Source organism: Buteo buteo, chromosome 2 (assembly GCF_964188355.1).
Source record: "Buteo buteo chromosome 2, bButBut1.hap1.1, whole genome shotgun sequence".
NCBI classification, from domain to species: Eukaryota; Metazoa; Chordata; class Aves; order Accipitriformes; family Accipitridae; genus Buteo; species Buteo buteo.
Genome location: NC_134172.1, coordinates 44,518,752 through 44,544,667, shown reverse-complemented (window position 1 = coordinate 44,544,667; position 25,916 = coordinate 44,518,752). Strand labels below are relative to the sequence as shown.

Genomic DNA, 25,916 nt, shown 5'->3' with positions numbered 1-25,916 from the left:
TTAAAATGCAGTGTTTGCCTCATGAATACTATCCCTTTCCTCCTTAGCTTCCAGCTATACATTTTGAAAGTGGTCAAACCAGTGTGACAAGAGCTTGGCAAAATGTCAAAAGCAATGAACGAAAACCCCATGGTCAATGGCAAGAATCAACAGAAGCTGTTGAGCTTGAAAACTTTAGGTAAAAAAAAAAAAAAAGCTACTATGACGACACTGTGTTGTATCTCTGAACCTCTTTATGTATCTACAGCTTGTTGAGGTGTTGAAGGCATTTATATTTGTGCTTATGTCTGTTACTTGTACTTTCATGTTAACCCACTATTCGAGATACGAATTATATATTTTTAACTTTCTAAACCTAACTGTGAATGTTCCTGCCCTTTTAAGTTTCAGACACATGCTCCCACTCACCAGAGTGTACTGTTGAGAGCTAATACAGTAAATTTAAACAAAGTAATGGTTTCTTTATTTGGAAAGCTTATATTATATCATTATAATAGTCCCAAATTATGCATGAGACGGACTGTTCTTCCATACTGTTAATGTCTGGAAAGCTGAAATTTTATTATTCCATAGTAACTGCTGATATGACGTTTCTTAATTTTTCTTGCTGATGTTAACTTTTGGCAAGCAAGATAAGGAGCAATTCAGCATTTTTCTTTTTTTTTTTTTTTCCCCCCTCATTAGTGTGACCTACAAGAACGAGAGAAATTTCAGCAAACATCCTAAACATAAGCTGTTTCAAGAGATCTTTACAGCTTTAGTTAAGAACAGACTTACCTGCAGGTCAGTATATTGAATATATTCGTATCCAAGAAGGAGGGTCACTCTTGCCTTAAGCAAAGAACCAAGATGCATGGGTAATATTTAATATTGTTTCAACAATATATACAGCATATATGTTTCAACAATAGACCTCTGTGTGGAAACTGCCAGCTTCACATCTCTGCATAATCTCAGTTTTAAACAATCACTTCTGTATTGGTTTTGAAGACCGAATGCTCGGGTTAGTGGGACTGAAGAAAGGAGGTCGGGGTATATGACAAAACTTGGATGACCAAAATTCTAACAGCCACTATGTTTCCTTGATCATTTATCCATGTCTGGTATCTGTAATCTATGGTTTGCTTTTCTAATTTAATTTTTATTTTACTGATTCTATTTGTATTTTATGGACGGCTGCCTATATATGGAAAGGTCAGTGGCTTTCATAAAATTCAGATGAGTTTATGCTACTGTTCATATTTATTTGCATTCTTGTGTATAACAGGATTAGAAAGGGAAAAGCCTTTCTTATGCTACTCTTATCTGAGTGATGAAAAAGTGTAAGACCTTAAAAAAATAGTGGGGGCAGAGAAAGATATTTTCTGACAAAAAGAATGCGTTTTTCAGGAATTCTTCTACTATACACCACTGCAGTGTGTTGTATTTTTCCTTTTTAAAGCCCAAGTACATTTTCTAAAAAAATCTTAAGTGGTACAGAAGCTTAAAGAAGGAATCCTAGAGGATTTAAAGGTGTTAATGTGTAACTGCTAGAATTTACAGAAGAACCTAAAAATCACATGGTTTGCTTAGACCCTTTTTCAGAACTAACTAGGGAAGTAGGGATCTCATCTTTGATTATCTAAATAGCAGTGAGTTTAAGACAGATCATTTAAGTGATTTGTAAACCTGGTACCTCTTTTTTGCAAGTGAACTTTGTCATCTCAGTATCCACTAGTGGGATGTCAGTGGCCCAGCTTCATTTGCCAAAAATCTAAGAATAACTTACATTGTGTCTTTCCAAGTTCTGTTTATATATTGTGGCATACCTAGCTCATATTCAGTTTTTTGTTTTCTTTGGTACTTGTTGTTGTTGATGATATAGCAAAACCAGCCTCTTGTATTAAAAATGAAAGCACCCAGGTAAGGTTAATGAAATAACATAGTAGTAGGTATGTAAAACCCATAAGGTAAGTGCAGTTACAAAGGTGATTTAGTTGCCCTTTGTAAATATTTTACTATGGCTGTGATGATGTTCTCTCTTTGGAACTAGTGCCATTGCATTGTATCAGAGCCTTAGAAACTCTCACCTTGGTTTGCATTATGTACTTTTGCTGGCATAACTGTGTTGGTTGGGGTGCAAGAAAAAATCACACCCACTTATTGGCATCACTGTGTCAGCAGAAGTCCTGGTTGGAGGTAGTTTTGTTGACAAGAAAGCTGTGATCAGGTTAGTGTAAGTAGTTTGGATAAGGAGTATAACTAAGCAGGCAGAAAAAATCCTGCTGGCATATGCTGGATATATGCTAGGGTATCTAGTAATGTGTATTTTAAATGTAACTGTAGTAGAAGAGGCTCTTAACCAGGCTCAGAGAATTACTGTCCCTGCTTGGAAATGTGACAGATGCATTGCTCCGTTAAGCAACTGACTTCTGTCAAGAGTCAAAGCTTGTTGAAAGAAGAACTTTGTAGAACCACCGTGGTAATGGTCTTCAGGCCACATTAAAATCTGACCTATAAATGTTGCCTACAGGTAGATGGTAGCTGTTTTCTTTCCATGAAAGTTTTGTGCTGTTCTGAAGTGGCCAATTATGGAATCATAATGAAAAATAGTATTACTTTGGGCAGAATATTGACATAGAAGGGCTGAGATTTTGTTAGCATCTATTTGTAAAATATTTATTTTTATAAAAATATTTTTAGCTATGGGCATCATTCCCAACTGCAAATGATAAAAAGGGAAGACAACTGCCAAGTCCTGTAGACTTCTTCCATTCCTCAGAAATTTGTCCAGATACTAGAGATTCTGTCCTCTCAGTTAAAACAAAACCAAAAAAACCCACTGCAATGATGTAAAATTTTACATTTATTTTAAATAGGAAAATGTGTATATATACCTTCAACAGATAATGGAAATAGCGATTCCGTTACTGGTATTTTATGCAGGATTACTGCCCCTGGATGCTTTGTGCAAATCTGAGTTGTGTTTCTGCCAAGTCTTGTGCTGGGGAATTATATGGAGAAATATAAAAGAGGAAGTTTTATTTGGAAGTATAATCCTATATCAAGAACATTTAAACTAAATAACAAATTATTCCAAGGACTAATAGTATTAGAGTTTTTAAAACCCAGGATAGATTATGATAATTCAAAAAATTATTTCAAATCTAGCTATTTTTACTTCTGTAACACCCACATTTTTACACAAGTGTATTTTGTTCACCAAAATTTGGTAAGTGGTTTCTCAGTGATTTTGCCCTTTTGGACCTTGATCCAAACACTTAAAGTAAGTTTATATCAAAGCATGATCAGTTTGTCATTAGAGATAAGCATGCACTTTCTTGAATCAGTTCAATGGTAATGAGTGATGGCTGGCAATGTTCATATAATGAAATAAATTTATTTAGTGCTGTTACTATGCTTGAGTATAAATGGTATTAAAAGTTCTGTAGTTTAGTATGTTGTACAGCTATTGTAGGTCACTAATCTTCTAGTTGATTGATTCCCAAATCAAAGTGTTTTATTTAAGTGTTTTAACACTTTTAAAATTGTATTAGATTTATGTTTTTATGCGTATTTCTTTTACAGAGAGTGGGCTAATCAAGCTCCGCCCATCCATTTTCTTAGAGTATTAATCTGCCTGAGATTATTAATAAGGGATCCATGCTATCAGGTCAGTATGTCAAAATACTGTTTCTTGCTTAGGTAGGAGGATGCATATAAGCATCATGAATATGAGTTGTGTTGGTGTATGTGTATAAAAACATGCATTCTTATGGATGCATACTTATTATATGTAGGTACCTAAATTTCTATATATGAAGATGTGACATGCAAACAGATTCCAAGAGTGAATTTGCACTGTTACTGCACAACTTGCTCAATTTCTGATATTTATGTAGCATCTGTTGTTGCTAACCCTAACAAAGAACCTGTAAATCTCGTAACAGATGGCTTGGTCATTGCTCTCAGCCCTAGACTCCATACTTGACTTTACCATATAGATAAGTAAAATTCCCATAATGTAATAAGTGAAGAAAACTGAAAGCTGCCTATTCCTCCTAGCAGCCTAATGCTCTGAACTACAAACAACTAGCTTTTAATTTTATTCTGGCTATTATAGTTGTATTCATAGGACTAAGCCTCAGACATTTGTTAAGATGCTAGTTTTTGTGTATTTCTTTTCTATGTGTTCCAAAGCTTATACTGTTTTTCCAGTTTTAGAACCTTTAAAATTTGACTTCTGGGGTTTTATTTATCTACTTATTATAAGTAATTCTGAACTCTGAAGGTGCTAAGCATCTCCAGAATCCATTGACTTCGACCACTGGAGTTAAGGTTTCTCAATATTCATAACAAACAGAGCATTTATATTCTAGTGTTCTCTCATTCTTGTGTTTTCTGTATTTTGACACAAATTTTTTAAAATTTTTTATTTTCTTTTAGGAAATGCTCCACGGCTTGGGTGGGATTGAAAATCTAGCTCAGGTAGAATTCCTCATAGTACCTTTGTCCATTATGTTGCATGTCAGTTTATTATGATTAGAATGAAATACACTATAAAAAGCAGTGTGCGTATGTTCTTGGTTTATGGAAAGAAGCAAGTCTATTCCTCTGTTTGCACATAAGCAGTTGCTGTGTTTTTTTTTCACTAGTATACAAGGCAACTGTCCTTATAATCTAGCAGCATTAACGCAGGACTTTTAGTTAGGAGGCTTCACAAATGCCTCCTGAAGTGGGAGAAGGAGGAGAAAAGTCAGCACAATTGGTTCAGTCAAAAGAAACTGTAGACCTTTGAAAGAAGATGAGTAAAGTCACCTTGAACAGTAGCAAATGACTCTTCAAAGGTAAAAGCATAGCGATAGAATGTTGAACAGGTTTAGATTTGGGGACTACGGTACTTTTGCATTACAAAACATTATTGATAAGTCACTGCTGTATTGTTATTACTGTGTTAATACTGCTTTACTCCTGTGTTTTTAATACTTGTTCATCAGTGCCATTTTAGCAGTGAGATATGACATATCTTGAATATCTGTGAAATTGTTGAGAGTTTTCTTTCTAGAAAAAAACCAGAATTTTTGTAACAAATGTATCTTTCTAGAATGCAGTCATATTTCATTAATATTTATGGAGCCACCTGTATTTCAAAGAGCTAATAGTGTGCTCTGAGCCCTTTGGTAGGACAATCACCTGTTTGAAACGTCCCTAAAGTTGCAGGAGTTCAAGATTATTAGTTTCTGATGGATATGGTTCCCACAGGAACTGCTTGCTGTTTTCCAATGTCGCATGTCACTAATGCTTAGCCATACTTTTTGAGGAGCTTGCACAGTACAAAGTGCAATGGCTTACTGAGACATTGGCAACATCTGCAAGTGGAGTCCTCAGTGGCAGGAATCCAAATTGTATAATTGATAATCATTTTTACTATGCATGTGTTGCTGGCACAGAGAATTTTAAAAGTCATGAGATGCAATTTTTATGATTTCTGGGGACTTAATCTTTTGTGTCCTTTGCAGTGAGATAAAATCAAGTGTTAAAGGGTTTCCAGCACTCTGAAATGCAGTTTGAAAAAAGTTATAACTGAGACTATCAAAAATCCCTCAGAAATTTGGAGGGTGGCAGTAATTTCAAGGTGAAAATTGTGCATCCAAATCTTCTTGCCAAATCACAAGTCTAAAATCCTCCATGAGACTGTTTTATACAGCATTAAAAATATTTTTTATTTGGGGGGGCAGTTTCAGATAAAAAACTGTTCTCATTTTAAAGTGTTTTGGGCTGTTATAGTAGAAAAAAATAATAAAATTATTATTACCAATATTAGTTTGCATAGTAGTGTCCTCCTCATGTGAGTTTTCTTTCTAAATTATGTGCTGCTACTGTAGTTCTAGCCTCTTGTACCATCTGCTTGAACCTGCTGTAGTTTCTGTATACAGTATTCTGGAAATATCAAAGTGCAGCCATCTGTAAGACCAATATGTAAGTGATGCCGAGAATCATATCATGATTTTGTGTACCAACAAACATTACATCCTTGTGATAATTCTAATTTTCTGGAAAAATATGTTTGGCCAGGAAGTTATTAGGGTTATTAAAAAAGATTGACCACCATTTCCCACCAGTTGGCTATGTCCAAAAAAACCAAAAACAAACAAAAAAAGAAACACCCCCCTCCCCCCTGCAGTTGTGTAGGTTTTGTAGAGTCTGAGCCCATCATCTGTATGGCTGTTCCAAACAGCGGCCAATAGTAGATGCTGAGGTAAAAGTTTGAGAGCAGAAACATGAAATGATAATTCCCCCCAAAACTCTTATCAACCTCTAGCAACTTGTAAAGAAGGGAATTTTGGCCCTAAAGTAGGGTCATTGTATTTGATAGTCTTCAGTAGGTTTTCCTCTTGCCAAGTTTTACACTTGCTTTTTGAATTCTTCCACTTCAAAGATCTCTTCTGTTCCCTGGCAGGTTTTACATCAAAACTGCGGGATGTTGCAGGCTTACCTTTTTCGTGAAACAGATGCACCACCTACAGGCTATTTCTGTACATAACATTCTAGGTTTATGAATTTTTAAAACTTTATTTTTAATGGTATCCTTTATTTTTTTCCCCCTAATTGTAGTATATGGAAACAGTAGCAAATGACTATCTTGATTATGGAGAAAGGCAGCATAATGTAGACAAGTTGGTCAACATGACATGTAAGTATTATAGCTGGTAACATAAATTATAAGAGCACTTACAACTTTTTGTGTGAGGCTTAAAATGTTTAAAATACTTGAGATGGTCATTAAGTAAGATATTACTAGATTCATTGTAGGTATCATCACACAAGTAAAAACTGACATTGCTGTGAAAAAGCATATCTTGTTTTTGTACAGAAGTAATATTTCCTTAACAAATCAATAGCTCTATGCACTGAAAAAACAGAGTAAAATGAGCTAGTCATGGTTCAAAGAACCTATCCAGTGTTTTGCATTATTATCTGATTAGTAAAATGAAAAATGCTAAGCGATAAAGCTTCAATTTATGTGACTTTTTGTTCCATAGATATTTTCCAGAAGCTTGCTGCTGTTAAGGATCAAAGAGAATGGGTTATAGCAAGTGGAGCACATAAAGTAAGTGCTTTATAAAATTGCTAATTATAACCAATTAGCTACTTAACTGGATGACTTATGCTTTTCAGATTTGATCTAGGTGGGAGTAAATTCCTTACCTTGTCAAGCTTGTAAAGTAAGATATTCTCATTTCTGTGTTTTGCAGATGTATTAGTAGTATTACAAAAATTATTTCTTTTATGTAAATTAATTGGCCTGATACATAGTTAGTAGTTGTTTGAGATAAATAGGTCTTAAATGTTTGGACTATACTTATTCATATAAAAATTAGTGCTCATGTTTACACTGTCCTGAGATATATGTTACTATGATATAATTTGTTTTATATAATTTTTTAATATAAATGTATTTTTTATATAAATTTGTACTATGATTTTTCACTTATAACGTATTCTTTGTCTAAATGGAACAGTGTCAACCTAGAAAGTGACGACCTAGGCATTGCTTGCTAATGCTCTAGCGTCACTCCAAGGATCTATACTTAACCCCTTCTGATTTGTGGCCAAACTGAGAAACAGTAGAAATCAAGATCAGTATAACTGGTGCTTCACGATTCTATTATGCTGCAGTAAAACATTGGCAATTGTGATCAGAAAGTATCAGACAACATATTTTTAGAGTATCTAGACCAATATGAAGTTTACTTTGGTATAAATCTTTAACAGAATATATGCAGGGCCTGAAATTACATACTGCATTGTTTAAATATAAACTTAAAGTTAACTTGCTGCTTCAGGAGGCCTTCATTTAGGGTTCTGAAGTGTTTTATACAGGAACAGATTTTTTACAGTGGTATATTAAGTTGGACAGATGCTTTAGCAGTTAAGAGAGATGCTAATTGCAGTTTGAGAAGAAACATCCTTGCTTGTCCTAAGACTGGGTGTATTCTAAGACTTTAAGTGTATATTTAAGTGTACTTTAAATGTAGTTAAGACTTTTAGTGTATTGTTTAAGGATTTGGTACCTTAATTTTGACTTCTCAATAAATAACTCTATATGTGTTTGAGTCATAAAAGAAAATAATATAATTTATATTTTTTTATCTTGTTTCATGTTTCATTTTCCAGACCCTAGTAAATTTGTTATCTGCCAGAGACAGCAGTGTGCTTTTGGGTGCCCTCCTTGCTCTGACTAGCCTAGCAGAAAGGTAGGTTCAGCTTAATGTGCTGTAGTTCACAATAAACATTTTAATGTTATCTTGAGACAATATTAAAACTGCTGTTTATGAGGAAGACTTCTTTTTTTTCCAAAATGAGGCCTTTTTCTGTGGAGGTCAGCGAAGTGTGCTTAATTTTATATTGAAGCAGTAGAAACTAAGTAGAAACTTTAGTCCTTGCAACAGATTTCTTGCTCATGTGGAGAACTTTGCAAGACTGGAGTCAGAGGTTTCTCTTTGCAATCCCTGTGCAGGATTCTGGAATGCTTACTGACTTCCTGCATATAAAAAGCTTTTGTGCTGAGCTTAATATAACAGTGCCTCACAATAACCAGCAGAATATTGTTCAGTGTAGTAAATAATGCATGCATATGCTCAAATCCATGTATATGTATCCTCTCTTCACTAATGACTGTTTTAAATAAAGATAAGACTTTTTTTCCTGGTGTGGAGGGAAAAAAAGAAAAGGAAGATACAGTATCTTTCATCCTTAATAGTTTTATAGAAGAAAAGCTGCTGCTTCTACAGTATTGTTCTGCTGACCTCCAGACTTGTATAACAATTTTATATTTCAAATGAAAAATTATAAGGAAAATTACAAAACTGAAGACAATAGATAAAATTCCTTGAGATCAGTAGAAATTTATTTAGTAAGATTTCTCTGGATTTTCTCTTTTCCCAAACTTCTTTCATTCTATTTCAGGTTTGTTGTTGGTTTTTTTTTTTAATATCAATATTAATTTAAATGATGTTATACATACATTTTCAACTTCCATTTAACGTTCTTACACATTTAATTCTGTGTATATTTGGACTGGGCAAGAAAGTGTTTGGAGTATATCACAAATGTTCAATGGAAATTGTAGTTGATTCTAAAAATGTACCTCATTTGCTTAATTTCTAGTATGAACCAGATTAAATACATTTGTGTCTTTACTTTTATGCATTCACATTTAGTTTTTTTGTACTGGGAAAATTGGAAATTGTTGCCCTGTCACTCTTGACCCAGCATATTTTTGTGGCTTTAAATATTTGTGTGCACGATATGATATTATTACTTAAGACTTGAGAAGAAAGTAATTGGTCAAATGTATAAGGAGTGAGGCTAAAGAGCAATATGTTTTTTTCATATAATTTAATTTGATATAAATGCCAGGAATAATCACTTTGTAGTCCAGAATGTAGGGAGAAGATAAGTGAACTCACCATTGTTGAGACCTTGCTGGTGATATTACATGAATACGATTTGCTTTCTAAAAGGTGAGACTTTGCTTGTAGATTAATCGTGTTAAAATGTATTTTGACTTTTTCACTTAGAGATGTTTATTTAGAGGAATTAGATAATGTGCCACTTTAATATACTCAAGGTAAAGTTCTGACAACTATGTGTTTTCAGTCAGATATTGAAATAGCAAAATCTTTTCTAGTAGTTTTGTTATAAGCTGTCTCCTCTCTCTCCACTGATGGCCTATGGTGCAGTGCAGATAAATTACAATGTTACCATAAAGTGATAGCAATCACTTTTCTTGGTGCATCTCCTCTTTGCTCCTGGCAGACCTGAGTGGTTAGACGGAAAGCATGCTGAACTCTGACAGTTACTGGGATGCCCAGTATAAACTAGTAAAAATTGCAAGACATGTAGCTGTTCTAGTTTATGCCAGAGGCTGGGTCAGACCCCACATCCCTTCAGTCATAAAATCATAAAGGTTCTTTCGGTTCTTTAAATGTCCTTTCATCTCAGCTAAGACAGCTAGCTGAGCATAGTATATCTGCATTTCAGTAAGAAACCAAAAGACACTCAAATGTGATATGTCACTTACCCTATCACATTTAAAATTCTGAAGAGATTTTTAAAATTTCATGCTTAATTATTTCATACATGTTAATTATTTTACATATGACTAAAGATAAAGAAATTGAATATACCAAAAGATTTTATTTAATTTCTGGGTTTTAAATTATTTAGATTATATGTAAACCAAAAGTTCGTTATAAAAACTGGAATTAGAATGTAGACAGGATGCTGATGAAGTTCAGTGTTAGTTAAGAATAATTTTAAATTCGGATATGAATCTGAATTCATCTCTTTCATCAAACACACATGCAGCTTTTTTGCTTCAAGTGGAAATGGAAATCCCTAACCATATTTTCTATGGAAAGTCTACCTTAATTGGAGTGAAGTTAATGAAAATTTTGTATAAACCTTTTAAATTATATATCCAGTCCCTTTTCTAAACATAATATTCAAACCATACTGGAGAATAATCATGATTATTTGTAGAGTTATTCTAATTCCACAGATGGGCTTTACAAGTTCATGCAGTCAGTGCCACTTGTAGTACTAATGCCACTAACAAGAGGGTGGTACCATGGATGACTGCAGTCCACCTGGCTACCTCCGCTCTGGCTGTGTATGCTTGGCTGCCTATGCTGACAGTCAAACTCAATGTAAATATAGTTTCATCCCTTATGAAAATTTGGACCACCACCTTTTTTTTTTTTAAACAGTGACTTTAACCAGTTTACAGTGACTTTAACCAGTTTTCTTTAATTTCTTTTTTTATAGGAGGTCTCTGTTCTTAAACATTTGCAGTGTTTTTTTTTTCCCTTTGCTAACTGACAATACAAAGTAATGATGGAGTTATTGTTAAAATTTCTTGCTAATCTTTTTTTAGGCTCACAGCAGAGTTGCTACGTCTCCTCTGTGCAGAGTCACAAGTCAAAGAGCAAGTAAAAATGTATGAAGGAGTTCCAGTCTTGCTCAGTTTACTTCATTGTGATCATATCAAACTTCTATGGAGTATAGTTTGGATTCTGGTACAGGTTTGTGAAGATCCTGAGACTAGTGTGGAAATACGGATTTGGGGTGGAATCAAACAGCTCCTTCATATATTACAGGGGTAGGTTTTCAGTCCTCAACATTGTGGCAATTACATGAGACTGTTTCATAAGATATATTTGACCAAGTCCTCTCTTATCAAATAGCATCTTTGTTTTGTTCAGCTGTATGTGATGTCTGCAGAAATTAAAAGGCTATTTAGACCATAATGAATAAGCAGTATTTTTTTTCAGCTGTGAATATTTAATTGTTATCTTAAGGTGTTTTTCATATTTTCAATGTATAAACTAAATAATGAATAGATTATAAATATGTCATTGCTGTCTACTTAGATTCCCTGTTAATCAGACACCTATTTCGTTAGCTAGAATTGTGAATATAATTGATGAACGTGGTAAAGGAATTTTCTGTTTAAAGGCTTTTTTACTTTTTCAAAGTATATTGGCTTATTTATTGAAAAACATAAAAATTTTCAGAACTTCAGAAATAGTTAACAAAGATATGTTAAGCCATTTTTTTTACACTGTGAATTTTTTTTTTTTTTCAGGGAAAGAAATCTTGTTTGTGATCGCTCTTCAGTTGGAAGTTTATCTAGTGCGAACGCAGCAGGGAGAATCCAACATCTTCATTTGTCAGATGATTTGAGTCCTGATGAGATACAAAAAAATACTTTCTCACTTCAAGCAGGTAGGTTTATAAGGCCTAATCCTCTGTTATGTGTTTACTTACACTTGCGCAAAGAGGTTCAAAAGATTTCAAAATTGAAATTGTACACTTGTATACCTGCTTTAGGGAGTTAGGAGCACCAAGTCAGCTGTGTTTATTTCTAAATATGCAATACCAGCACATATTTTCAAAAAGCACACTTTTTTTTTTTTTTTTAGGAAGAAGCAAAGGGTAAAGTGTTAAGTACATGGGAATCATATATATTTCTTCTACCTGTAAAAACATCTCATATATTTATATATATTTTTAAAATTTTCGTTTTAGCCTGAGAATATTTTTATTTGATGATATTTTTCTCTTTATTCAAATTTACTATGGTAGATCAATCATGAATTGATTATGATGGAACTCTTTCAAAGTGATATTTTAAAGACTACCAGTCAGGTGAGAATTCCTTAGTAGTTATGGAGAGAATCCCTTTTAGAGGAGATTTTTCAATAGCACATCAACTATCCATCCTGAAATGCCTTCTGGAGGATCCTGTATTTTTCCAGTGACTATAGAGGGACAATGCAAAATATCCTTACTAGGATTATATGAGCCTTTGCAGTATCTTCCTGAAAGCTGTAACATAATACCTAAGTGTTTTTGAATGCTTTATCATGAATGTTACCTCTGAAGAGCTGGTAATGTGAAATAAGTTGCAGTACCAAAAGTATTGCCAGCGTGGAGCATACTTCTGCCTTCCTTAAGGACTTTTAAGAAAGTAAGCACTGAACTTACAGAGGTCTTTTTTAGTCTGAGTACTTGTTTATATTTTTAGCCTTGTGTATTGGGTGTAGGTGGCAAGGTTTTGTTAGCAGTGGGCCTGCAGGGGTGGCCTCTGTGGGAAGAGGTAAGGGATTGCCCAGTGCTGGACATAGCTGGTTCCAGCTGGCTCCACAGCAGACCCACTGCTGGCCAAAGCTAAATCCATCAGCGAAGCTGGTGGTGCATCTGTGAAAACAGTTAAGAAAGGGCAAAAACGCTGGGTGAGCAGAAGAGGAGAGGGAAAAAAAAAATAAAGTGGTGAGAAGCAGCAGTGCAAACACCAAGGTCAGAGAAGAAGGAGGGGGAGGAGGTGCTTTAGGCACCAGAGCAGAGATTCCCCTGCAGCCCATGGGCAAGACCTTGGTGGAGTAGGTATTCACGCTGCAGCATGTGGAGAGGAGCCATGCTGGAGCAGGGGAGAAGTGTGAGGAGAAAGGAGCAGCAGAGTGGAACTGTTATGTACTGACTGTAATCCTCATCCACCAGATCCAGGGAAAAATGGACGGGGTGGGGGAGAAGGTGTTGTTTTAATTTTTTATCTTTGGTATTTTGCTATCAAAATCTGTTTTAACTGGCAATAAATTAAATTAATTTTCCCCAAGTCAAGTCTGTTTTGCCTATGATGGAAATTGCTTAGCAATTTCCCTGTCTTTATCTTGACATATGAGCTTTTCCATCCTATTTTCTCCCTCTGTCCTGTTAAGGAGGGGGAGTGAATGAGCAGCTGGATGGGCATTTGACCCTTAGCTAAGGTTAACCCACCACGCTATCTGACTGTCTTTATGAATCTGGCCCTAAATAGCACATCTGAATTTTTATTCTAGCTTGTTGTGCTGCAGTTACTGAACTGGTGCTCAATGAGACTAACGCTTACCAGGTTGTACAGGTAGGAAGACTTTATTCAGTAAAGTAAGGCATTATAGTTTATAATTTGATTTAATTGTTCTTATTTGTTACCATCATTTAATTAGCAAATGAAATGCATTTGAAAGGGATTGGAAACTGTGCCTTTCTATAACTTTAGTATCTCTGTTTCTTTATACATTTACACACAGAGACATAGACGCAAAGATATCAATGTATGTATCTAGTTGTCTGGGAGAATAAACAGCTTTATTCAGACAAGGTTCATTTTGGTTGGCTTCTCTTGCCATCCTTTTGCCATATTCAAAATAGGATAGTAAATAAGAGTAATCACAGAAATGACTGAGAAATACAAACTCTGAATTTCATGAATTTTATTAAAACAAACTCTGTGCAGCTTAATATTGGCATGTTGTTGTTTCACAAACATTTTCTCTTTTCCTCAGCGTTTGGTATTTCTGAGGTAACTCCCTGGCACTACACAGGGTAGTGTTTCTAAACTGCATTTTAATATGTAATATTTAAATCAGCTGGAATCTATGGTTCTGAAAACCATTCTTAAAATCCCTGGTACATATTCCAGACATAGTCAAAGACACAAATATTTAGGACATTAATACCAGCTAAAAGGTGTATCAGCTTTTATGGTCTAAATGTTAAGTCAGTGACCAAAGCCTTCAAGTTAGCCTAAAACCCAACTGAGGTATTCCTAGAGGAAATGAGAGAACAAAGAGCCTTAAATAGAACCAGGAAAGAAGTTTGTGTGTATTTCAAAACTATTGGTTAAGAGGAAAGGAATAGAAGTAAGTCTAGAAAAAAATATTTTCTATGTATCTTAAGCATTAAAATCATCAATAAACCATACTGATTTAGACAACTTTTTATCTGAACAATGTAACTGCATACATTTTAGGCTGAATCTGGTTTCATCAAAACAAAATATCGCTTATTGAAATTGTATGTATTTTGAAAACAGTGTAACTCCTGGAGAACTTGGGAAATAAAAGGCTGATTTTAACAGAGTTTTTCTGCATTGCTCTAGCAGCGCATGGTAACCGTACTGTCAGTAAATTGCTTAAAAATTGATGGGATGATATGTAGGCTGGGTAAAGGTGTTTCAGGCTTAACTTCCTCCCCCACTCATCCTGTTAAAAGACAATGACCTCTCCCTTTGTCAAAATACCAGCCAGTGTCCCCCTTTCAGATCAGGACATAGCTTCAAGCAAGTTCAGTTCAACTAAGTTCCACCCTACAACAGCCTCTTTCATTTTAAATCCTACTTCTTTCTCTGTACTAATATAACTTTGAGAGTTGCATGGTGAACAAGATGAAGGAACTCACTTAGGTTAAAAACAGATAGAGGAAGAAAATTTGCAGCTCTTTCAGTTACGTGCTGAGAAAGTCAATCTAAGTGACCTCTAAAGGCTTATCTAATTCAGTGGCAAAGGACTCTTGGTTCAGGCAGTTGAGAACCATTTGCTTCTGCTGTAGCTCCCCTCTAGCTCTGTCCATCCTGTGTCCTTGTCTCAATTTACAGCCTTGGTAGCGGTCTCCAACAATTGTGGTAGCAGGCCAGAATGTGTTTCTGATTCAATGGCTCTACTGCACAGCCTAAAACATTAGCTCAACTCCACCTTCATGAATGGTTTAAGAAAACATGTTAGGAACTGCAGCAGAGCCTCTGCAGACCTGACACATATTCCCTTCAGCTCTGCTAGAGAGGAGAGTAGTCTCCAACAGGGAGCTTGTCAAGTAACTGGGAGCAGGACTGTAACTAAATCTACCAGTGCCAATCTATCAAACCAACATGACGGATATATTAATGGAGGACACATGGTTATATAAAAATAGAAGCTGAAATACAGTGTGGTTTTCACAAAATTCTACTGAAGGCACAGACGTACTCCTCAGGCTATCACTTCTGGTGTTTCTCCAGTTTGTATTTATTGTGACTGGATTTTTGGTTCCTGACAATTCAAAATATGCGCATGGTGACAGGATATCTGTTGCTGCAATTTCCTTCACCTCTAGAGATAGAAGCATTGCTTCATTGTCTGTTCACAAGCTCTCTTTGTGGTATCAGTTTAAATGTAATGATGATTTAATTCTTATATACATTTAAGTCATTTGAGCTTATAATTTAGGTATGCAGTAGGATGTTGAGAACTTGTCAGTTGGTATTAGCTTCTGATATATCTGAAGTAACGTTTTTTTATTATTTGTGGTTTCTATGCAAAAGGGTGCTATTAATATTGACCTTTCTCTGTTTCCAGGCAAATGGAATATATACAATAGCAAAGCTGATTTTACCAAACAAAGAAAGGAATGCTGAAAAACATAGTTTATTACAGGTAACTCCCTTTATTTTTATTGCCCATTGAAAGCCCCAAACAGTCCCTGAGAATTTTTTATGATTTTAAAGTTTATTTTAAATGTGCAGTAAAAAAATCTTACTTAAAGGGGAAAAAAAAATCCCACGAAAACAAAACTAGGAATAACAAATGGCCCAGGAACTAAAAGTTAAATAGTGACTCAATTTCTGGTGTTCTGTTCTGATCTACTTTGTTTCTGGCACCTCATATAGTGTAAAGGAAAGTGAATATTTTTCTTGTGATAATCTTTCTTCCACTTTTTCAGGCTGCCCAGTATCAGATCATCTTTTTAGTATCTTGGTCTTCATTGACACTCACTGTAGATTTGACACTGTACTATTACCTGTTTCTTTCTGGAGCATCTTACTGTGGCTGTTAAATGAAATACAGGAACACATCACATGAGGTAGAGCAAATCTAGATGTAGGATAAATATAGAGCTAATAAGTGTAGAATGGCTCTTGGTTTTGCATGTCAATACCCCCCTAATTATACTGGTTTGAGTCAACTTAGGCTAAAAGTTATCAGTAGTAATTAATTATCTGGTAGCTCTTCTCCAGCCTCTGTGAAATGGTGTCGATGTCTCTCTAAGCTATAGGAAAGTACCGGCCTGGGGTTCAGGGATGAACAGAACAGCTGCTGCTCCAGTTGCCCTTCTGTGGGCGAGTGTGAGGTCGATCCTTAGCAAAGTTGAATGCAGTCAGGATCCTGCCTCTCACCAGGTCTCTGACCTGACATAGCCCACCACTAACGTGGCTACATAGCTGCTCAACTATCTAATCAGGTAAGACATGCCTGAATAGTGAGGGAAGGCATTTACAGACACACAAAAAAATTCATTGTAGTGTCATCTTTCTCATCACAGTTCTAGATTAGGGTTGGAGTGCAGATTCAATGCAGTAGGTCCCTTTCTTCTGCAATGAGGTTTTGTAGTGCACTTCAGTTAAATCAGCTTACGAATGAGATAAATAAAAATCTTCCTAGAGAGTATATGAAACTAACATGGAGTCTAATGCTCAGTACAGTTGCTTCATACAACTTTAAGGACCTTAATTTATGCCCGCTGAGATTTTTAGATTCCAGCCAAATGTGTTGGAAATAACTCAGAAGAGATACTAAGCAACTGTAGTTGGGTTAAACATGAAGGTATGTGCATTAATAATGGACTTAATGATCACATATGAAAACTAACTGTTTCAGGCAAACAGCAAGAAGTATTTTTTTATGAAACCTTGTTCAGATTCTTGCATCACTATCTGTATTTACCTTATCATTGTTACTGCTATGCAATACAGTTGCAGCTATTGGAATACCCTTTTTGAATTTCATAGGCATTTTTCTTAGAATTCTTGCAATGCAATTCTGGTTTCTTTACTGCTCCATTGTCTGTGTTTTCAACAATTAAATTTTCAGCTTCTTTGTACCATACTACCTTAGTGATCTTACTGCATTGCTTCAAGGGTGGCAGTGATATCATTTATTCTGCATATGCACCATATATAAAAATCATGCCTTAATTCAAGCATATCACAAATGTTTAATATTAATCTTACAATACTGCTGTGAGAAAGACAAATATTATTGCCATTTAAAATACATATTTATCACATTATGAATCTGTTATCATGTCCCTTCACTGATGGGCTTTCTGCAGTAAGATCTATATATAGTCTCTAAAATGAAAAACTTTCAAGGTAGCAACTATGGCCCAGCAGGTCTGGGTTATTTTGTACAGCTAAGTTGTGATTCTCAGTGGAATGGTAGACATCATAATATACCATCCTTCTCCTGGGCTGGGGAGTTTACTTTGGACTAAAAAGAAACATCTGTAAAAGAGACAGCTTTTTAGCAGCATTAACATACATTCCTTTTCTGTAAAATTTCAAGTATCCTCCTTCCTTCAAAAGTAGCATTTGGCCTTTATTTTCTTATTTAATGCATTTTCTATATATTGAAAGATTTGGTTTTAACATGGAGATTAATTCTGCAGTTATGACTAAGACAGAGTTACTATTGTCTAAATAGGGATTATCACACTGGACTGTAGTAGTGTTTTAGTCACTGATGCAATAAAGTAATTCTAAATTATGTTAAAAGCATTTACTATTTGCATTGTTTCAGATATCAATATCTTATTTCCCTTTGGCTTACTTTATACAGTCATCTTTGTTTGGTCAACCTTATATGTGCCCTATTATTGACTCTTGATAAATGGAATTAAAGATGAGTTGCATAAAAACATACATATTAACTACCTGCCAGTGGCTGTTCTAAAAATAAACTTTCTTCAGTAGAGATCATATCGAAACTAAGGTACATAAAGATAGAAACTGAGGTACATAAAGGTCTCTGTAAATATGATGAACTTGGTCAACTTTTTTTTTAAATACTATTCTCTCTTTCTCACTTTTTTTCTTGTCCCCTGTTAGAACTTATGGTGTTCCACACAGCATTTTTCAGAAAAAATGGATAATGCTGTTTCTACTGGTCATTACAAAACCACTGATTACATTTACCTTTTTCAGCATTGGAGAAGAAAGCAGGTCTCAAGTCTTGGGCTATCTGCAAATAATAAGAGATGATTAAGACTTAGATGTTCCTCAGGGTGTGCTATAGCTATAGTCACCCACTTTTTTTTTACTTTTTTTTTTCTCCCTAAATGGGCCTGTCTACTTTTAAAATACAAGAGGAACTTAATATATTTTTACTCTCTTCATTATCAGGTTAATAACATAATCCGTCTAGTCATTTAAGTACAAAGTTTACCAACGTGTAAAGTCAAAGGGAATCCTTGAAGTTTATCAGTGACTTTTCCATTTGTGTATAAATATGTCATTAATTTAAGTATTTTTCCTGCTGTAGTGCTATGCTTTCAGAGCCCTGAGATTTCTCTTCAGTATGGAAAGAAATCGACATATCTTTAAAAGGTATGTTAACAAAATGTTTTGTGAAACTCCTTTAGGATAGCTTTCAAAATTCATCACTCCAGTTGGAAAGGCATGTTTTTTAAGTGTCATTTATTTTCAACAATAAGAAATAGTAACAGGCAGCTTCTGTCCTGTGCACAGCTACAGATAGCCATTCCTGCATTGCACCAGTGCCAGCCTACAAGATTTAGATGTTCAGTATGGGGACTTCTATTGTATGTATGCCAGAGAAACTAGCTCTGTAGGTGCTTCTTCCTCCCTCATGAATCAACGTTTTAAATATGTTGAGGACAGATTTAGTACTGTTGGAGATAAACTATACTTTTATCCTGAAGATTAGCAGTTGCAAGTTACAGCCCTGGGAGCAGTAAATTTTTTCTCTGAGCCCTACAGTCTTTCACATGGGAATGACTTTGCATCAACCTGGTTTACTTAGGAATGTTGCTGAAAGGTTTGGATCAATAAGGATAAAATGTCTCTACTCAATTACCCATTTTCACTAGCAAGATGACAGTTTCACCACATTGGCTACAAAGGCTGTGTAAAACCTAACAGTTTGATTGGTGGGATTAGGATAGTAATCATACTGCCTAGAAGGTCTGACTCTCAATAGTGTTTCAGTATGATTTTATTCTGTCGTAAATTACTGGAATTCTAAATATAACTTTTGCCTTATTTTTACTTTTAAAAAGTGGATTTTGTACTGAAAGGGCCCCAGTTAGTAATGAATGTTCGTGGTTTGTGTCGAGTTTTGAAAGTGGTAAATCTGTACTGATTTGCTGTCTTTCGTATTTTTCCAAATGCCTTAATTTTCTGTAGTTCTACTTCTGCCAGAACTTTAAAAAGAAACAAACCTTCAGTTAAGCATGTCATTAATGAAATATTGCCTACTATCTGTTAGCTTTTGCTTTTCTTAGTCCTTTTCATCTTTTAGACTAGACTTCTTGGACAAAAATTCTAAGATGGGTGTAATGATTCTTTACGTGCAGACAAATGTTAATCCTGTTGCTTAATGCGTTACAAGAAGGAACTCAGATAAAGTGACAACAAGCATAATATAAAGTACTATAAGAAAAAAAACCAGTAATATTACTGGAAACTCAGGAGGTGCATTGACTTTAAAGGGGCTTACACTTGTTTGGAGAACTGGCATTTACATTAATACCCAACCAATGCCGGCTGAAGTCTGACTTTTGAAAGGTCCTTTAACTCCTATATATGTAATGTTAGAGGGTTAATATCTGAATAGATTAGTAAAAAGTAAGTGTATAATTTAGAAGGTTCTAAAGTAAGTTGTAATAAGAAACAGTGGAAAAGTCTCTGCTGTATATTAATAGCTACTGTACACTGTTTCTAAAATATATCAAAATTTAAACCTTTGTAGACTTTTCCCTACTGACTTGTTTGAAATCTTCATTGATATTGGACATTATGTGCGTGATATCAGTGCTTATGAACAGTTGGTATCAAAGCTTAATTTATTAAAGGTAAGTAAAAACCTTTATAGCTTGAAGAAGCTGTATTCTTTGCACATTCTTAGCACAAGAAAGGCATGAAATATTTTATGTTTATTTATCTGTCATTTAATGTATAACCAGGAGGATGAATTGAAGCAAATTGCTGAAAATATTGAGAGCATGAATCAGAATAAGGCACCTACAAAACTTATAGGCAATTACGCAATTTTAGAGCACCTTGGCAGTGGAGCTTTTGGAAGCGTGTATAAGGTAAAATTCCCTTTTAGTATTAATGTACAGGTTTGAGGGGAGGCTTCATGAAGAGGCTCTAATACCTCTTCTAGGTACTACCGTGCTTTGAATTTCAGTAGGGGAGTGCAGGTACAAAAAGGCCTTTATGGATCTGGGCTTGTTAGTATTTACTGTGATTTTGTTTGTCCTCTCTTGTATTTATAAGATTGACCAGTGTATCTCTTAGGTTTCCTACTTCTACTTTAAACACAAAGGGCATTTCTGTCTGTTGCAAAGGCTAACAAATCTGTGCAAACCCACAGAAATTCAAGCATGTTTTATTTGAAAAGCAACCCTGGGTGCAGATAATGTTACTTCAAACACTGTGATAAGTTCAGCAGTCTACTGCTAACCTGTATTGTGGGACTCAAGTTCTTTTGGCTAATCACAGCATACACAGAAAAAGCTATGATTATAACTGTTGTGAGACAGGTTGGACTCTGATAACTAATCTGGTAGCCATAATAATATCCATTCTATCCCCATCCTGTATTAATTTTACAAGGGTTTTATCTTCTTCATAGGTCAGAAAACATAATGGACAACATCTCTTGGCAATGAAAGAAGTCAATTTACACAATCCAGCATTTGGAAAGGACAAAAAAGACAGAGACAGCAGTGTAAAGAGCATTGTCTCTGAATTAACCATCATCAAAGAGCAGGTATGTCTCATGGACTCCAGTTTCATGTGTGGGCATTCTGCTGTTAGCATTATTAACTGTGAATTCTCATATAGAAAGCTGCCTGGCAGAAAGGGACCTGGGGGTGTTGGTCGACACATGCCTGAATATGAGCCAGCAGTGTGCCCAGGTGGCCAAGAAGGCCAATAGTATCCTGGCTTGTATCAGTGGCCAGCAGGACTAGGGAAGCAATTGTCCCTCTGTACTTGGCACTGGTGAGGCTGCACCTTGAATGCTGTGTTCAGTTTTGGGCCCCTCACTGCAAGAAAGACGTTGAGGTGCTGGAGTGTGTCCAAAGAAGGGCAATGAAGCTGGTGAGCGGCCTGGAGTGCAAGTATTATGAAGAGCGGCTGAGGGAACTGGGGTTGTTTAGCCTGGAGAAGAGGAGGCTCAGGGGAGACCTTATCGCTTTCTACAACTACCTGAAAGGAGGTTGTAGCGAGGTGGGTGTCAGTCTCTTCTCCCAAGTAACGAGCAATAGGACAAGAGGAAATGGCCTCAAGTTGGGGCAGGGGAGGTTTAGATTGGATATTAGGAAAAATTTCTTTACTGAGAGGGTTGTCAGGCATTGGAACAGGCTGCCCAGGGAAGTGGTTGAGTCACCATCCCTGGAGGTATTTAAAATACATGTAGATGTGGCACTTAGGGACATGGTTTAGTGATGGCCTTGGCAGTGCTAGGTTAATGGTTGGACTCGATGATCTTAAAGGTCTTTTCCAACATAAACGATTCTATGATTCTGTATAGCAGGGCTTCCAGCTGCTGTTACTATTTTTGTCCGATCAGTACAATATTGGCCCCTTTTACCTGAATGCTGCCGATACTGAAAACCTTCTTACTGTAGAGTTAGCAGCAGTGCAAATGCTTGTTACTAAAGATTCTTACTTTCTGTGTTGGCAGTATTTGAACTTTTTTCAGGGATTCTGTAAATTAAGATTGTGAGAGAAAACTGATGAGTCTTTGTTCCATTTAATGAATTCTTGGGTTTAAAGTAGAGTGAGAAGGTAGTCTTTTTTGTAATTGAAAATTAAAAAACCAGACTTATCATTAGTGTTCTTAGGCTAAGAAAGCCAATACTTTGAGCCAGGTGTAATTGCCTGTCTTCAAACTTCATTTACTCCCTTTCAATTAAGGGGAGAGTGGATAGGAATCATGCTCTATTTTCCTCCTGGTTGCTCTAGTAGTGTGCAACACTTCTCTGTGTTTGGGGTAGCAGTGAATGTCTACTGCACTGCAGTTTGTAAGTAGGTTTGTGGAATCCTTCCTTCCAATGTGTAACTAAACATAAATCCTGTGCCATCAGTTTAACTATTCTAAACATCCACATTTCTTTCCTCATTGTAGCTTTATCATCCAAATGTTGTACGGTATTATAGAACCTTCTTGGAAAGTAAGTATAAATGCAGAAAATTAACACATTGTATATAATGAAGAAAAAGAAATATATAATAAAACTGCTTGGAAGGAGTGTGTCAAATTTGAGCAATAAATGGTAATATTTTCTTCAAGAACTGCTACAGTTCAGACAGGCTTATATTCCTTTAAAATTGAAAAAATGGTGAGAAATAATATTTATATTTGTTTATCTATCAGGAAAACTAGATGCAATGTAAACATGTAGAAAGCATCATTCTCATCCTATAGAGTTAAAGATCCAAAATTTACAACTGGAATACTAAGTAGGGAGAAAAGCTATAGTGACTAGTAGAATGAATGATATAGATTGCTCAGCTGTATTGTCTTAATTTTCTTTTTTATAAAGAGTTAGCTACATATACCTGTCTGCTGAGTGATTATCAGGCAGTGAATTCCTTACAGTTTCTGTGATATAAATTGAGGAAAAAATAGAATAACAAGGAATAGAACTATGATTAAAATGTATTTGTCTGTACAAATAAATTTTTAAAAAGTAAAAAAATAACAGCTTTTAAAATGTATTTTACCTCAAATACTCTATTTTCAAATGCCTTCTGTATATATGTAATGTTCTATTAATTCATTTTCTTTCATGTAGATGACAGATTATACATAGTCATGGAACTCATAGAGGGTGTGCCATTGGAAGAACACTTTCACTCTTTGAAAGAAAAGCAACAACAGTTTACAGAAGAAAGAATATGGCATATATTTATCCAAGTAAGGGTGTCTCTTTTTTTTGTTACCAGGACTTTCCTGCATGTAATTAGTAGCACCATTTATGTTTGTTAGGCTAATAAATGACAAAGTAATGCTTATTATATCAGGCACTAATATCAGATATGAATTTAATTTTATGTGCCTTTATTTAGGTTGTAGTTAAGAATCTTTGTAAGGCTCTTTCTGTTTGTTTTTAAGCTTTGTCTGGCTCTTCGTTATTTGCATAAAGAGAAAAGGATTGTTCATCGAGATCTCACTCCAAACAATGTCATGCTGGGGGATAAAGACAAAGTTACAATTAGTAAGTTGAACTACTTTACTTGAAGAGAATTTCCCATGATTACGTGAGTAGAATTTCTTTACTGAAATGGAGGAGCTAATTTGGCCCTAAAAAAATTAAACCATAGTTACACTTCAAGGCTTGTTTTTGTTTAAATCAGCAAGAATATTGAGATAACCAGATTAGGTTATCTACTAGTGCTGATGAACATACAAACTATAACAGTCATCTGTTCTATTCCAATTCTACCATGCAATTGTATAGTATCCATCAGTTGTTCCCAGTGATCAGCTGCAGTGAGGTGCTGTTTGTCTGAACCTGTAGTACTGAATATTCTTGATGTATACTTCTATAATCTCCACAGTGTGGAGGAAGGAGCCTAGGCAGGTTTCAGAATAGGCTTTGAAAGCAGTATATGTGTGAACAGTACAAAGTATGACAAAGTTTTACTCTTTGAGTGAATTAATACAACCAGACACACACAGCAAGCCTTACAGGCAGTTCAGATACTGTAGTTTTTAAAGTTCTCAAAGAACCACTGCATGCTTTCTTACTGCTCATGACACAGAACTAAATAAACAATTTGAATACTGCAGAAATGTTGTGAGAAGTCTTTATGCAAAAATCAATATCTTCTTTAAAAATAACAGGGAAGTCTAGACATATGCACACACCCAACCACAAAACACTCAGCTATAATAGGCAAATATATTTAGCAACTGTTGTTTTATAGTAAATGTTTGTATCTGATGGTGTACATACTTAAATTCATTCATTATTAAGTCGTATGGGCTAAAAAACTATGATTCTTAGTAATGATACAGTTTTGAAAGAAGGTGATTTAATGGAGCATTTGTCCCTGAGTGATGAAAAATTTTCAGAATATTATTGTAAAGTAAAGTATCATATAGTTCTATTTTATATCAACATACTGCCACTGAGGGGCACTCTTGTCTTGATTTAACACCTTTGCCTTATCTCTGGTCCAATCTAGGTATAAAGTAGTATAAATATACTTTCAAATGCAAGCTCAAAATTGCCCTTGAAAAGCATTTATATTTCTGTCAAAGATTTACAGGAGTGGAGGAAAACTGGAAGAACTGAAACTTATTTTGACCATTTCTACGGTGATTGGTTTGAAACTATTGCAGTATTTAAACAAACACTTTATTTAGTACTTTCATTAGTATCACTGTACATTGAATTTTCAGAGGGAGCTGAAGACCTTTTACCTATTACTTCTGAATTTCACTGAGCCTTGTTGTTTTACAACCTTAATGAAATTAAGAATAATTTACTTTTGTCTGATGATACAAAATATGTACTGTATTGGTGCATGCTGTGGTATTATGCCTAACTCGTACAGTCCATGTATGCCAAATACTGGAGCATTTGTGATCTTCATAATTATATCTCACAGTATTTGTGGACAGGTGTACTATCCATTTGAGAATTTCAAGTGGTTCTAGATGAAAGTTAATACAAAACGTCAGATGAAGGTGGAAGCATATGCTCAAATATTGAGAAATCTTAAATCTGTCTCTGCAGTGAATTTAACCTGTCAGCTTTTGTAAAAGGAGAAGGTCTGCTCTAAGATCTACTCAGAACTGTAGTTCTGTGTTTACAAGCTGCACAGTCATCCTAAAGAGAGAGTTCAATTTTCTGGAGTCTTTCAAATCTCAAAACTGTCCAAAACTTGTCTTGATCTAACTAGAATAATATTCCTGTGGACTACCTGTGAAGCAGTGTTGTGCGACTACGTAATAAAGATATGGCGTCCAATGGCCCAAATTATTTTGCTTTATAAAAGAAGCTTGTATATCTTATAATACTGCTCTTTTTTCTTTTCCTCCATCAGTCCTTCTGGAAACAGTAACTCTTGTTAATCTTTTGCTATGACAATATAACAAAGGTAGCTTATTCTGCTGTAACTAATGTTCTTCAAATATGTTGTCTTTAAAGAGATGCCTTAGTTTCAGACTCTCATGGTAGATTTTGATTTAAAAAAAAAAAAGAGAATAAAGTGAGCAATACACTGGAGCAATGTGCTTCTATAGGCTAAGACTTTCATTCTGTACTGTGGATGGCTATGCAGCGGCCCCAACAATGAACTGCTTTAAGTTCTGGGACCCACAGGTAGGTGTTTCTCACCATGTATGTGAGAACTGAGCCACTTACATTCCAAATTCCATGAACACCTCTCATACAGTTTCTGAGTTTACTTTGGTTGGAAAGGAAAGGAGTGCATAGTGTGGGAGAGCACTGTCAGCACAGAAAAAAATAAACCTGCTGAAGAATTATGCTTGCTTGTCATGAATTCGTGGAGAAATGTTCTACAGGTGGCTCTT

General features: G+C 35.3%; 1 protein-coding gene across 1 annotated transcript in view; it reads left to right on the top strand.

The window, feature by feature from the left end:
* Nucleotides 1-25,916, top strand: part of NEK10 (NIMA related kinase 10) — a 112,647-nt gene that overhangs the window by 1,616 nt on the left and 85,115 nt on the right. Inside the window, exons 3-21 of the mRNA XM_075052718.1 lie at nucleotides 48-178; nucleotides 685-783; nucleotides 3,568-3,652; nucleotides 4,426-4,467; nucleotides 6,595-6,673; nucleotides 7,023-7,090; nucleotides 8,158-8,237; nucleotides 9,420-9,506; nucleotides 10,922-11,146; nucleotides 11,633-11,772; nucleotides 13,386-13,447; nucleotides 15,699-15,776; nucleotides 18,660-18,724; nucleotides 20,109-20,211; nucleotides 20,323-20,451; nucleotides 20,997-21,134; nucleotides 22,497-22,542; nucleotides 23,167-23,288; nucleotides 23,487-23,589. Coding sequence (XP_074908819.1) covers nucleotides 48-178; nucleotides 685-783; nucleotides 3,568-3,652; nucleotides 4,426-4,467; nucleotides 6,595-6,673; nucleotides 7,023-7,090; nucleotides 8,158-8,237; nucleotides 9,420-9,506; nucleotides 10,922-11,146; nucleotides 11,633-11,772; nucleotides 13,386-13,447; nucleotides 15,699-15,776; nucleotides 18,660-18,724; nucleotides 20,109-20,211; nucleotides 20,323-20,451; nucleotides 20,997-21,134; nucleotides 22,497-22,542; nucleotides 23,167-23,288; nucleotides 23,487-23,589 — 1,882 coding nt within the window. The remainder of the gene's footprint in view (nucleotides 1-47; nucleotides 179-684; nucleotides 784-3,567; nucleotides 3,653-4,425; nucleotides 4,468-6,594; nucleotides 6,674-7,022; nucleotides 7,091-8,157; nucleotides 8,238-9,419; nucleotides 9,507-10,921; nucleotides 11,147-11,632; nucleotides 11,773-13,385; nucleotides 13,448-15,698; nucleotides 15,777-18,659; nucleotides 18,725-20,108; nucleotides 20,212-20,322; nucleotides 20,452-20,996; nucleotides 21,135-22,496; nucleotides 22,543-23,166; nucleotides 23,289-23,486; nucleotides 23,590-25,916) is intronic.